General features: G+C 37.5%; 1 protein-coding gene across 2 annotated transcripts; it reads left to right on the top strand.

Moving 5' to 3' along the window:
• The first annotated feature begins 4,441 nt into the window (after positions 1 to 4,441).
• Positions 4,442 to 11,496, top strand: LOC128524482 (interferon-induced protein 44-like). 2 transcript variants are annotated; one of them, XM_053497060.1, is made up of 9 exons: positions 4,442 to 4,576; positions 4,929 to 4,961; positions 6,018 to 6,284; positions 6,553 to 6,583; positions 6,744 to 6,939; positions 7,040 to 7,183; positions 8,311 to 8,482; positions 9,816 to 9,916; positions 10,024 to 11,496. In XM_053497060.1, exons 2-9 carry the CDS (start codon positions 4,937 to 4,939, stop codon positions 10,219 to 10,221), a joined length of 1,134 nt encoding a protein of 377 aa, XP_053353035.1. In that variant the 5' UTR covers positions 4,442 to 4,576; positions 4,929 to 4,936; the 3' UTR covers positions 10,222 to 11,496. The 2 variants fall into 2 exon arrangements, with proteins under 2 accessions (XP_053353035.1, XP_053353033.1); XM_053497058.1 differs by having other exon boundaries at positions 4,924 to 4,961.
• Positions 11,497 to 12,225: the final 729 nt, after the last annotated feature.

The raw sequence follows: 12,225 nt of genomic DNA, 5'->3' as shown, positions 1-12,225 counted from the left end.
AATCACAAGAATGAAATATGGCCCTTACAGTGCTGATGATGTTACCACCACTAAGACAATTACCTGTTTTTCTAATCAGAAGCCCTGGCTGAATGCTGAAGTAAAGGCTCTGCTGAAAGCTAGGGGTGCTGCATTTAGGGCAGGTGATGCATCAGCGCTAAAGTTGGCGAGGAAACAACTGACGGCAGGCATTGGGAGGGTTAAATCCACATACGCCCAAAAAATCCAGGGTCATCTTACTTCCAACGATCCGCGAAGTATGTGGAAGGGCATTAAGTGCATCACAGACTACAACACCAAAGACCCACAATGCCCTAGGGACCCCTCCCTGCCTGATATACTAAACTCATTCTATGCCGCTTCGAGGAACATGACAACCCTCCTCCCTGTACTAAGCTCCCATCACTTCCTGATGACACACCCCTTAAAGTAACAACAGCCGACGTGGAGAGGATTCTAAACAGAATTAAACACCGCAAAGCTGCAGGCCCTGATAACATACCAGGAAGGGTACTTAAGGACTGTGCTCACCAGCTGTCAGAAGTGTTAACTGATATATTTAACACCTCTTTGTCAACTGCGACTGTTCCTACCTGCCTGAAGACTGCCACCATTGTTCCAGGCCCAAAGTGTTTAACAGTGACTTGTCTGAATGATTACCGCCCCATAGCTCTAACCCCGGTAGTCATGAAGTGCTTTGAGAGGCTGGTCATGACTCACATCAAAGCCTCCTTTGATGCCACTGTAGACCCCCATCAGTATGCATACAAGACAAGTCGCTCTGCAGATGACGCCATCTCATCAGTGATCCACACAGCCCTTACACACCTGGGGAATAAGAATTCCTACGTCCGCCTGCTTTTCCTGGACTTTTTCTCTGCCTTCAACACTATCTCTCCACAGACATTAATTCTAAAGCTTTCCTCTCTTGGCTTAAGCCCTTCAGTAGGGAACTAGGTCCTAGACTTCCTGACCAACAGATCTCAAACTGTCAGGATCCATGACACCATCTCCTCCACCATCACCATCAGCACAGGCTCGCCTCAAGGTTGTGTTGAGCCCCCTCCTGTTCACTCTGTTGACGTATGACTGCATAGCGAGACACTCCAGCTGTCATATAGTCAAATTCGCAGATGACACAGTAGTAGTGGGACGCATCACTGACAACGATGAATTCTATTACAGAGAGGAGGTAGAATAACTGGTACAGTGGTGTAGGGGAAATAACCTCTGCATCAATGTAAAAAAGACCAAAGAGAGGGTGGTGGACTTCAGAAAGGACAAACGAACTCCTCTCCCTCTACATATTGATGGAGCAGCTGTGGAAGTGGTCTCCAGCTTTAAGTATCTAGGCGTCCATATAGCTAAGGACTTAAACTGGAGCGTCAACACCTCGGGCCTGATTAAAAAGGCCCACCAGCGCCTCTACTTTCTCAGGAAGCTAAAACGAGCTGGGCTTGGAAGCCTGGTTCTAAAGAGTTTCTATCGAGGAGCGGTTGAAAGCATCATCAGCTCCTACATCACTGTGTGGCATGGCAATAGCACCGTAGCTGAGAGGAAAGCCCTGCAGAGAGTAGTTACGGCTGCACAGAGGACAGTGGATAGCAGGCTCCCTTCTATTACCGAACTGTACACTGCAAGATGCAGAGGAAGAGCCCTCCGCATTATTAAGGACTCCACCCACCCTGCACATGCTCTATTTCAACCTCTTTCCTCGGGCAGTAGGCTGAGGAGCCTTCAGTGCAAGACCACCAGGCTCAAAAACAGCTTTTACCCTGAAGCAATTAGACTGCTGAACTCTAGCCGTGCTCTATAGGTCCTCTCCCATTAAACACAATCAAACTTTTAGTGTGATATATAACTCTATGGTGCAATACATATATATAACCCTATAAGTCGAATATACAATGTGTGCAATACAGCCTCTAAAAATGTGCAATACACTATGTATAGTTTATGTCTAATTTCCTGCATAATATATCTCTGACTGCTCTTATTTATATTCATGTATATACATATTTAAACCCTCATATTTACACTACTATGCTATCTTTGTGGCTTAAACGGGACCTGGGTCCTAATTTCGTACCAGAACATGGAAGTGTGCTGGTATGACAATAAAGCTCCTTAAATCCTTAAAAATCCTTAATTCTTTTAAGTTAAAGTGCAGGTTATTTTGTTTTATTTTATACTTTGCAGCAGTGATTCCGTTAGTGTGTCGCTCAATCGAGTGTCATTTTAACAAGACATTTCTTGTTTATTTTTCTGATAGAACAGTGTTTCCGTTGTGTGGGTGCGTGTGTGTAAAAAGAGTGGAGGAAGGGTAACTGTGTAAGACGAGAAGAGGGAGAGGGGAGCTTACTTTAGATTCACACACACACACATATATACAGCGTCTGCGTGCACAAACAGAAACACTTATCTGTCGGGATTTATTTTTACTTTTTACCTTACTACATTTCTAATCTGTGAAGAAGAATACTATGATCAATAGTCTCAAAAGCTGCACTGAGGTCGAGTAACACAAGTATACTGTAGTGACGCAGCCCTGATTAGAGGCCAGTAGAAGGTCATTTATTACTTTAACAAATGCTGTCTCTGTGCTGTGATGAGGCCTAAATTCTGACTGACACAGTTCATGTATGCTATTCCTATTGTGGCGTGGGCGGGGCGGCAGCTGACGACCAGCATGCCTTGCGGGGATGTTGTTGTGTTCACCATGTTGAGGAAGGGTGTTTGGGTTAGTGGCTTCGGCCCTGTTTGTGTCTGGTGTGTGTGTGACGTGTGGAATGTGATCCGGTTCATGCTTAGGCTGAGTTGGAGGTATGCTTCGTGTAAATGTGCTGCTCATGCTTTTGTATGACTGTGTGTATAAAATAAAGTATCCCAGCCATTGCATTGGGCAACAAGTAAGCTTACTCGTCTCTCCAACATCATTTCTGGCGGTAAAACGCTACACTATGTAGATATGAACATAGTTGCTGTGCTACTATTTTTTCCTGAATCTTAGAGATAAAGGAGAGTTTTGATATCGGCCTGTTGGAAAGCTGACAGGGGTCAAGGTCTGTTTTTTTTAATTAGTGGTTTAATAACTGCTCATTTTAAGGACTTTGGAACAATACCACTACTGAGTAAAAAGTTAATTATTTTCAACGGGGGTTCTATTTTTTATTGCTGGTGCTATCTGCTTAAGAAAATGTGTCCGTATAGGATCTAATACAAAGGTTGATAATTAAAGAAGAGATAAGTGAAGATAGTTCACCCTATTCAAGGGGAGTAAAGTACTCTAGGTTCTGATGTGGTGTGGTGTTTATAACTTAAATTGTCTGGTTTCAAAGCCTGAATTTTTTCGCATGATATTTATGATTTTGTTATTGAAAAAGTTCATGAAGTCCTTAATACTGTATGTTGTTGTTTTGGAGATTTTTGCAGTGGTCTTGTTTCTAGTTAATTTAGCTACGACATTAAATAAAAATCTAGGATTATTTTTTGTAATTTTCAATAAGAGTGGAGAGATTATCTAGCATAACTGAAAGCTTTTTTATAGCTCAGGATGCTCTCCTTCCATGCTATTTGGAATACAAGCAATTTAGTTTGATGCCATTTGCGTTCTAATTTCCGAGAGATTAAAGCTCTGTGTGGTAGTTGATGTGAATGTACATTTAATGTGGTAGTCTGGCGCTGTGCGTACATTATTACTATGACACACTTTAATTGAGATAGTGATCTGAAAAGGTTTCAGACTGTGGAATTGTGAATACATTTCTTATTTTTCTTATTATATAACCTGAAGAAAATTATTAAACCTAAAGTGTGACCTGCTTTATGAGTGGTCCCCATAAAGGAGGTCCTACTACACACTAATTTACTCCTACTGAGTCCAGTATGGACATAAATGCTGTTCTCAGAGGGTCTTCTGAATTTTCAAAATAAATATTAAAATCTTTAGCAATTAACACTTTGTCTACAGTAACAACTATTTGAGAGGAAATCTGCACACACACACACACACACACACATTATCATAATCATAAACACATTCATAGTTAAATTATCTGATACTAGCCTAAATTACCATTTGGCCATTGTAAAAGAGAGACACATTATGATTGTGATTAATTTATAACTTTTTATGTGGAATGTGTAACAGTTTGGCCTTATACATTGTTTGAAATTTGTTAATTTAATTGTGACTTTATTCTTTAAAATAAAATGTCAGACCCAGAGTTGGCAAATCTCTTTAACTCCTCTCCCAAGTACAAAATAGAGATCATTCTGCTAGGGGGTTGACTACATAAGGTATATATTTCTCACATCAGATCAGTACGATTAAACGATTTTTAAGATGGTAAATTGCATGCAGATCATCTGATAAGCTATAATCCACCATATAATTGCTTAAAAGCAAGCGATTCTGTTTTACTTTTGCTTTCATAGGAAACCCTCTCCCTACTGCACACAGGCACACAGCAGCAAAAGTGAAAGAAGATTGAGCAGTCGACAGGAAAAGGAGCATCAGTTCACACACACAACTGCAGCACACAGGCTTAAGATTTTACTGTGAACTTCAGACGAGGTAAGTACTACTTATTTAGAAAGATCATATGTACTATTTTAAAACAGCCTCTCTCTCTCTTTCTCTCTCTTTCTCTCTCACACACACACACACACACACTGAAATTATGTGCAAAAAAATACATAAACATAAATAGTTCTACTATATATACAAAAATACATTGTTTTCATTAATTTTAAAAGTGATTCATAAATGGCATTTATTATAGATACAACAATGAGCTTTGCATGGTGCTATTTAAGACTTTTACTTTCAGTTTGCTGTGTCACCTCCCTTTTATATATTGACAGGATCTATCACTAACAATGTATATGATAAAGGTGTTTGTACTGTTTATATTTCCTCAGTATAGAATCAAACATGGGATCTTCTCCATCTAAACCTGGTATGTACTGTAATGTGGCCTTACGGAAGTACTCCAGTATTAGTGCACTTGGCACTTGTCTGTGTCTACATATTTTGATAAAAAAATACTCAATGTCTATTTGAGTCCTCCTTGTATTTATAAAATAAAAATCCAAACTTAAATTTTCCACCTGCAGCAAACCTAAAGTGTGCAGTCAGCGGTCAACCAAAAATAAACAGGAGCTCGAAAAAAGATATATTTTTATTATCAATGAGAATATTTTATTATTATGACACAATAAATTAAATTTTAATAAAATCAAGAAATCTTTAACATTATATAGGTTAGTAATCTGTAAGGAAAAAAAATCTATTTTAATAATATGGAGGAAGTGACGTCAGCACTGGTGACTTTGCAGTGTTTCGAATGGAGGATTTTTTATGAGAGAAGTTCCCTTCAACGTTATTCACTGCAAAAGGACCCTGTGAAGTATACTTCGGAATGGAACGTCACTCAGGGCTCGAAAACTTCAATAAATCGTGTGCCGGTGGGTGTTGCACATTGGCAGTTGTGGTGCATATTTTGAGCGACAAAGAATTTTACACGTTTAAATTTAATGTTACAAGTTCACCATAATCTTCAAATTTAAAAATTACATTTGAAAAAACTAATGTACTACAATAAAATAAACTTCAATTAAAAATAGATTATTTATTTTTCAAATTTTTTTTTGTTGCTGACCACTGATCTAACAGAATCAGTTCTGGCTGAGAAACATGTTACAAGTGGAGATTATATCATTCTTTAATGTCAGACAAAAACAAAAGAAGTAAATGCATCATGGCAGAAGGATTTATAAAAAGTGTTTTATACATAGATATTGGGACGTGTATGGCTTTCCCCCTTGATATAACATATGTTATTTTATACTTTTTAAATGTCAAGCCTGTTATCCAATTTAAAGATAAAAAAAACATAGATAAGTTTATGATTTACTATGAGTGGATTGACATGTACATGTGCTTAAACAACAATACAAACCACTTTAATATGCATGATTATATAATATACTTTTTTCTCTTATTTGTCTAATAGAATTTGATTCAGTTCTGGCTGAGAAACATGTTACAAGTGGAGCTGATATTCTTCTTCAATGTGAGGCAAACACAGAAGATGTAACCGCATCATGGCAGAAGGACAGCCGTTCACTGTCTTGTGTACACGGAAAGCACTCTGTGAGCAAAAGGGGAACAAAATTTGTCTTAAAAATTTCAAATGCTCAGGAAAGTGATGAAGGAAATTACACCATAACCCTGAGCAACAGTTCAGGTTCAGCGTCATGCTCTGCCCTTGTCAGAGTCGGCAAGTAACAATAATTCTTCCTTGAAATAATATCAATTAACTCCAGAAATGCAAATAATAATCTTTCCTTATCATAGAAACATGAAAAATGGTGTTTTTATGCTTAAATATAAAATATGAATATTTTACAAAAATTATGTCTTTTATTCAAACATTAAACAGTGCAAATTTGCATTTACTGAAAAATAAAAAGGAGATTTAGTATAACTGTACCCATCTGTAGTACTCAGTAATATTGTATTTATAGCGTGTCATTTATTCCTTACAGAAATTAAGGACTGGCGTGAAGTGCAGTGGAGGTAAGTTCACAATTGTCCTCATGTAAGATATCATTATCTGTCAGTTTTAATTTCTAACATGGCAAATGTTAGAGAGGTGCTAATTAATACTGGAATAGTTATAACTGACATAGAAACTAATATACTGTACAAGCTGATGGAATTGTACATTTTCTTTCAGTAAAAAAGATTTATTGTTAAAGACTCTCAAGTCATTTGAGATTTGTAATGAAGTCAAAGAGCTCCGCTACCTTGTGTATGGACCAGTTGGAGCAGGAAAGTCCAGCACCATAAACACCATCAGATCCATTTTTGAAGGACGTCAATTTGTAAACTGTTTGGCTGCTGCAGAATCTACTACGAGCCACACTCTATGTGTAAGTCTATATTATTAAGTCTTATGTGTATGACTTCTTTATACTTTGAGTGCATGACACAAGTAACTATTGAAATGCACTATTTCTGTACTACTTCCAGTTTGAAAGTTACAGATTTGCAAATGAAGAAGAATCATTTCCCTTTATCTTCTACGATATAATGGGTGCAGAGGCAAAAGAAAACGGGGTGCAGACTCAAGATGTCATCAGTGCTTTAAAAGGTCACATAAAAGAGGGGTATATGGTAAGACTTACCAAACTTCACGAACTTTAGTGTGAACACATTTACACTATAGTTGGTTATCCCAGTCACACCATATGTAAATTACTATTAAACAAATGTCATTAACTAAAAGTCTGCCAGTGTGAACAGTGGAATATTCGAAATATTATTTAAGCCAGTTTTGGATGACCACACAAACACTTTATCATTCAATTCAATTCAATTTTATTTGTATAGCGCTTTTAACAATTGTCATTGTCACAAAGCAGCTTTACACAATCAAAAGAATTATTTAGGTTTGTATGGAATGTGAATGTGTATGAATCAAAATGGTCAGTTTGTCCCTGGTGAGCAAGCCGAGGGCGACAGTGGCAAGGAAAAACTCCCTGAGATGGTAATAGGAAGAAACCTTGAGAGGAACCAGACTCAACAGGGAACCCATCCTCATTTTGGTGAAACAGAAAGCAGTAAATGATCTGCATTTATACAGTGTGTAGGGTGGGAGGCAGTTCAGCTATAATAGCTGATGTTAATTGATGTTAATATGGAGTCCAGGTAGTTATTGAAAATTCAGGTAGACTTGTAGGAAGTTAAGGTCCTGAACTATTGAACTGTTAAGTTCTCAGAGAAACAGCTGCCAACATCAGTCGAGCTGAGAACCGTCTTTTAGGTAGAGTGAAACCATTCCCAGACACCAAACGCATCCCAGAGAGACACACGGGGCATCCATGTGACGAGATCTCCAAGCAGAAGCAGGGCATCAGGATGGGTCAGACAGGTCCAGAGGGAAGAGGGAGTCTGGATCACTGGCAGCTCAGGAACGACATGTGTAGCTCGACAGAGAGAGGAAAAGAGAGAGAGAGGGGGAGAGAGGGAACAGAAAGAGGGGGAAAGAGAGCGGAAGAGGAGAGATAGAAGTTAGGTCTGGTCAACTATGACAGCATAACTAAAAGGGAGAGTCAGAAGGAAACACAAACATGAGGGCTTCCTGACATGTAAAGCAAACAATCACCTCACCGTCAACAAACCTGAGTGATCAATGAGAGTGAGGAAGACAGCATCTAAACATATCAGTTCACCATAATACTCTAGCATCCAATTTCTTATGTCCTGCACACATTGCTGTTCTATTATGTTCTTTTCTTTAGTTCAACCCTGACACTCCATTGTCTGAAAGCAACCTTTATTACAATAAAAATCCCAGCCTGAGTGATCAGATGCACTGCCTGGTGTATGTTGTACAAGCTCACAGGGTTTCAGTGATGGAACAAGCTTTTCTCAACAAATTGAAGAGTGTCAGAAAAACAGCAAGCAGAATGGGTGAGATTATTATTATTATTAAATTTGTTTTCGTTACCTTACATAATTATTACATTTATTTTAAAAGGTGCTCTAAAGGTAACATATTATTGTTAGGACTAAGAATAAATACGGTTATGTAGGAATGGGTGTGGTTTAACAACAACGTACAGTGAAACCTAAGATTGCGAGCAACCTGGTTTGCGGAGGAAAAACAAGCAAGTCGTGGTTTACGAGTACCGAGTATCATAAGAGAGGTTAAAGTTCCAAAGATGCCTTCACACACTAACAGAAACAAGGGTCTGTCCCAATTTTTTTTGTGTGTGTGTGTGTATAAAAGCGAGAGGAGGATGAGGGGGCACAGTGTATAATGACGTGCACACACACACACACACACACACACACACACACACACACACACACAGTGCGGGGTAAAAGAGAGAGACGGAAAGAAAAAATTGATCTTTAACCTCCCTTACACACATACACAGCGGAATCACTGATGTAAAGTAAAAATAAAACAAATTAACCTGCACTTTACCTCTGAAAAGAGTAGCGACAGAGCCTTGTTTCCATTAAAGTGTGTGTGTGTGTGTGCGCGTGTGTGAAGACAAGAGGTGGAGGGGTGTGTGTGAGACGAGGGGATGAGAGAAGTGGCACGGTGTCCAATAACACAGAGAGAGAAAATGGATCTTTAACCTCTCTAACACACACACACACACACACACACACACACACACACACACACACACACAGCGCATGTGCATACAAACACTACCGGAAACACATCTGTTGGGAGTTATTTTTACTTTTTTCAAAGGTAAAGTGCAGGTTACTTTGTTTTATTTTTACTTTATAATTTTTTATTAATTATTTTTAGACATTTATTTTTGGGGTTGTGGAAAGAAAAATCTGAGCTTTCATTCTTTCTTATGCGAAAATTCACTTTGATTGACGAGTGTTTAGATATATACGAACACGCTTCAAAAATTAATTATGCTTTTAATCCAAGGTTCCACTGTATGATAAACAAAACTGCTGAAATCGACCTTATAGCGGAATCACAAGGCCTAAAGTATACATCTTTATACATCTTATGAAAAGAATGAGTCTTTGTTATGATTACAAATGTTGTTCATCATCAGATTAGTGTATGCATTGAGATGGTCATGAAAATGGCATGGAATTACACAATAAGGCCCATATACAGGGTTTCGCACATAGTGATGTCTATCTTATTTTCATGCATGGAAGACTTATTCATCATCAACTTTATAATTTAATCCCTGGACCCTGCTAACATTTACAATGAAATGACAAACGTTTCTCTGTGTACTGCCTAATCATGCTACAGGAATCCCTCAAGTGGTTTTCATGACAAACGTAGATCGTGCATGTCCAATGACAAAGGAGAATCTGCGTAACATCTACAAAAGCAAAAAGATCAGAGAAAACGTATGTACTTTTGCTAAAATTCGTCTCTATCACTATAAAGACTTCCTAATACAATTTTAAAATGAACAAATTAATGACATCATGTGTATTTCTGTGTCTATACTCAGGTGATAAAATACAGTCATGCCCTGGGTGTGCCTGTGAACTGTATCTTCCCTGTCTTGAACTATCACGAGGAGACCCATGTGAATGAGGATATAAACTGCCTGATGTTGGATGCCTTAACACAGATTATACATTTTGCTAATGACTATGTGAAAAAATTCTCTAAGAGCAAAATGTCACATCAACAACCTCATTGTTAATTAAAAAAAAAGAAAAAAAAAACACAAGGTATGAAAAGAAGAATGACAAAAATAATTTCTTAATTTTTAAAGGCTAATTGTTATTTAAATTTACTCAATCCAAATCAATCTGATAATGCAACACATTTTAAAATATAAAACTTACAGTATATTATTGATAAGATCCCACTTATAAAAAGGAGTCTATTAATACAGATATAAATATAAAATGGTCGCTTTGCATAAGGGAGAATCAGAAAAAAAGTACAACTTAACATAATACTTACAGTAGGTAGTCAACAGGAATGCCTATTACCGCCATGCTCACCACCGTTGCCAAACACCAGCGGTCAAAATAAACCAGTTGGATTTTAAAGTCATTCATGAAATGACCACCAAGTGGCGCAATGTGACATTTTTAGTCATCACCGTTTTTTTATTTGATTAGAGCTTATGTCATAAAAAAGTCATAACAATATGTTGTATCAACAAAATACCACAGTGATGGGAATTTCAACATCCGAGTACTTTATACAACAAACATAAAAAAATCAGAACCAGAGCTATTGACATTTATTGTACAATAATGAGAAAAAAAAAACACACTAATTTAAATGTTGTTTAGACGGACGATCAAGTTCACAAACTAACAATTTTATTTGTACAAAAAATAAACTGGTATATATCCTGTCTCTGTTTGTATCTGTTTATTGTTATTATTTGTGTATGTGTTTCATAGGAGTTTTTCTGGGAATTTTGTTGTACTAAATAATATTTATGCAGCATAGTCAGGGCCTCTTATTCCTATTTATTCTAGGTTGTTGTTGTTTTAGTGTATGTGTGTGTGCCCTGCAATGGATTGGTACCCTGTCCAGGCTGTACCCCACCTGGGCCATAAGTTTTCTGGGATAGGCGCCAGTGCCCCCTGTGACCCTGAATACAGGATAAAGCAGTATAAATGATTAGTGAGTGTTGTTGTTTTAGAGTTACTGTGTGTGCTTTACAATGTCAAATAATTCACCCTTGCCCACTTCCCCAGGTGAGAACTTGTCTCAGCTGTTCTTACCTATACATTCCGATGAACTAAAATGCCCCCCCTTCCTACTTAAAGATAACAGGTCAGCTAGTCAGCTCCTGGAAGAATGATTACTTGCCTTTTGGATTTGAGGCCTTTCAGAAGACCTGTAGTGCTTCAGGCCTCTTTTTAAATTTGTGTAAATTTTAAATCTTATGGATTCTAGATTCTAAAATTGACATTGTTAACTTTTCTAATTCCTGGAATGGAATAAATGGAGATTTTCCTTATCATAGCATGAGTTGTATTGTTTTTTAATCACTCTATATACATAAACTATATGCAAGGGTACATTAAAAAGTAATGGCAAGCTGAAAATGACATGGTAACCACACAAGGAAACCGATGCCATACAATGTATTTGAACAGCACATTGTTGTTAGTTTAATTTTAGCAGGACTGCACTTTTCTTGATCAATGCACTTTAGTAACCAGAGAGAAACTAAAACCTGCAGTATGCAGCAAATGAAGAGGAATTGCATCATGTAATCTTGTTTGTCCATAACCATGCATGTCAACATGCAGCGGCAACAGTTGTGGACACAATGCAACAGCTGCTGTTTAAATGTTTCCATTCCCCTTTACAGTCTTCATCTGGTACCATACAACCATCACATCTATCATCCATTAAAAGACTGAAAACCCAGCTAAATCTAATTCAATGTTTTGTCCATAAAATGATATGCAAAATAATTTTAGCTAGATTTCACACACTCTAAAAAGAAATGTTTAGACTTAACAAAAAAAATTAACGCAACGTTTTGCATTAGTCTTTTTGAGTTATGACAACTTCATTTGAAATTATTTTGAACCAACAAGCTTCTTTGCGTTGGGGGAATTAGCTTTTCCTCTTCAGTCAAAGATTATTTTAATTACCCCTTACTTATTAACTGTTAGACAAAAGGCAAGTTTTTAAGTTGATAAATTATGTTGCTCCAAATGGCTTTACC

The sequence above is a fragment of the Clarias gariepinus genome, chromosome 5, assembly GCF_024256425.1.
Source record: "Clarias gariepinus isolate MV-2021 ecotype Netherlands chromosome 5, CGAR_prim_01v2, whole genome shotgun sequence".
NCBI lineage: Eukaryota > Metazoa > Chordata > Actinopteri > Siluriformes > Clariidae > Clarias > Clarias gariepinus.
Note: the sequence above shows the minus strand (reverse complement) of the source record. Positions and strands in the feature narration are given on the sequence as shown.

Bases quoted from the DNA above. Each gene is read 5' to 3' on its own strand.
- LOC128524482 (XM_053497060.1), top strand. From the start codon at position 4,937: ATGGGATCTTCTCCATCTAAACCTG. The intron at 6,584-6,743 runs GTAAGTTCACAA...ATTTTCTTTCAG, and splicing joins TGGCGTGAAGTGCAGTGGAG to TAAAAAAGATTTATTGTTAA. The intron at 8,483-9,815 runs GTGAGATTATTA...ATCATGCTACAG, and splicing joins AAAAACAGCAAGCAGAATGG to GAATCCCTCAAGTGGTTTTC.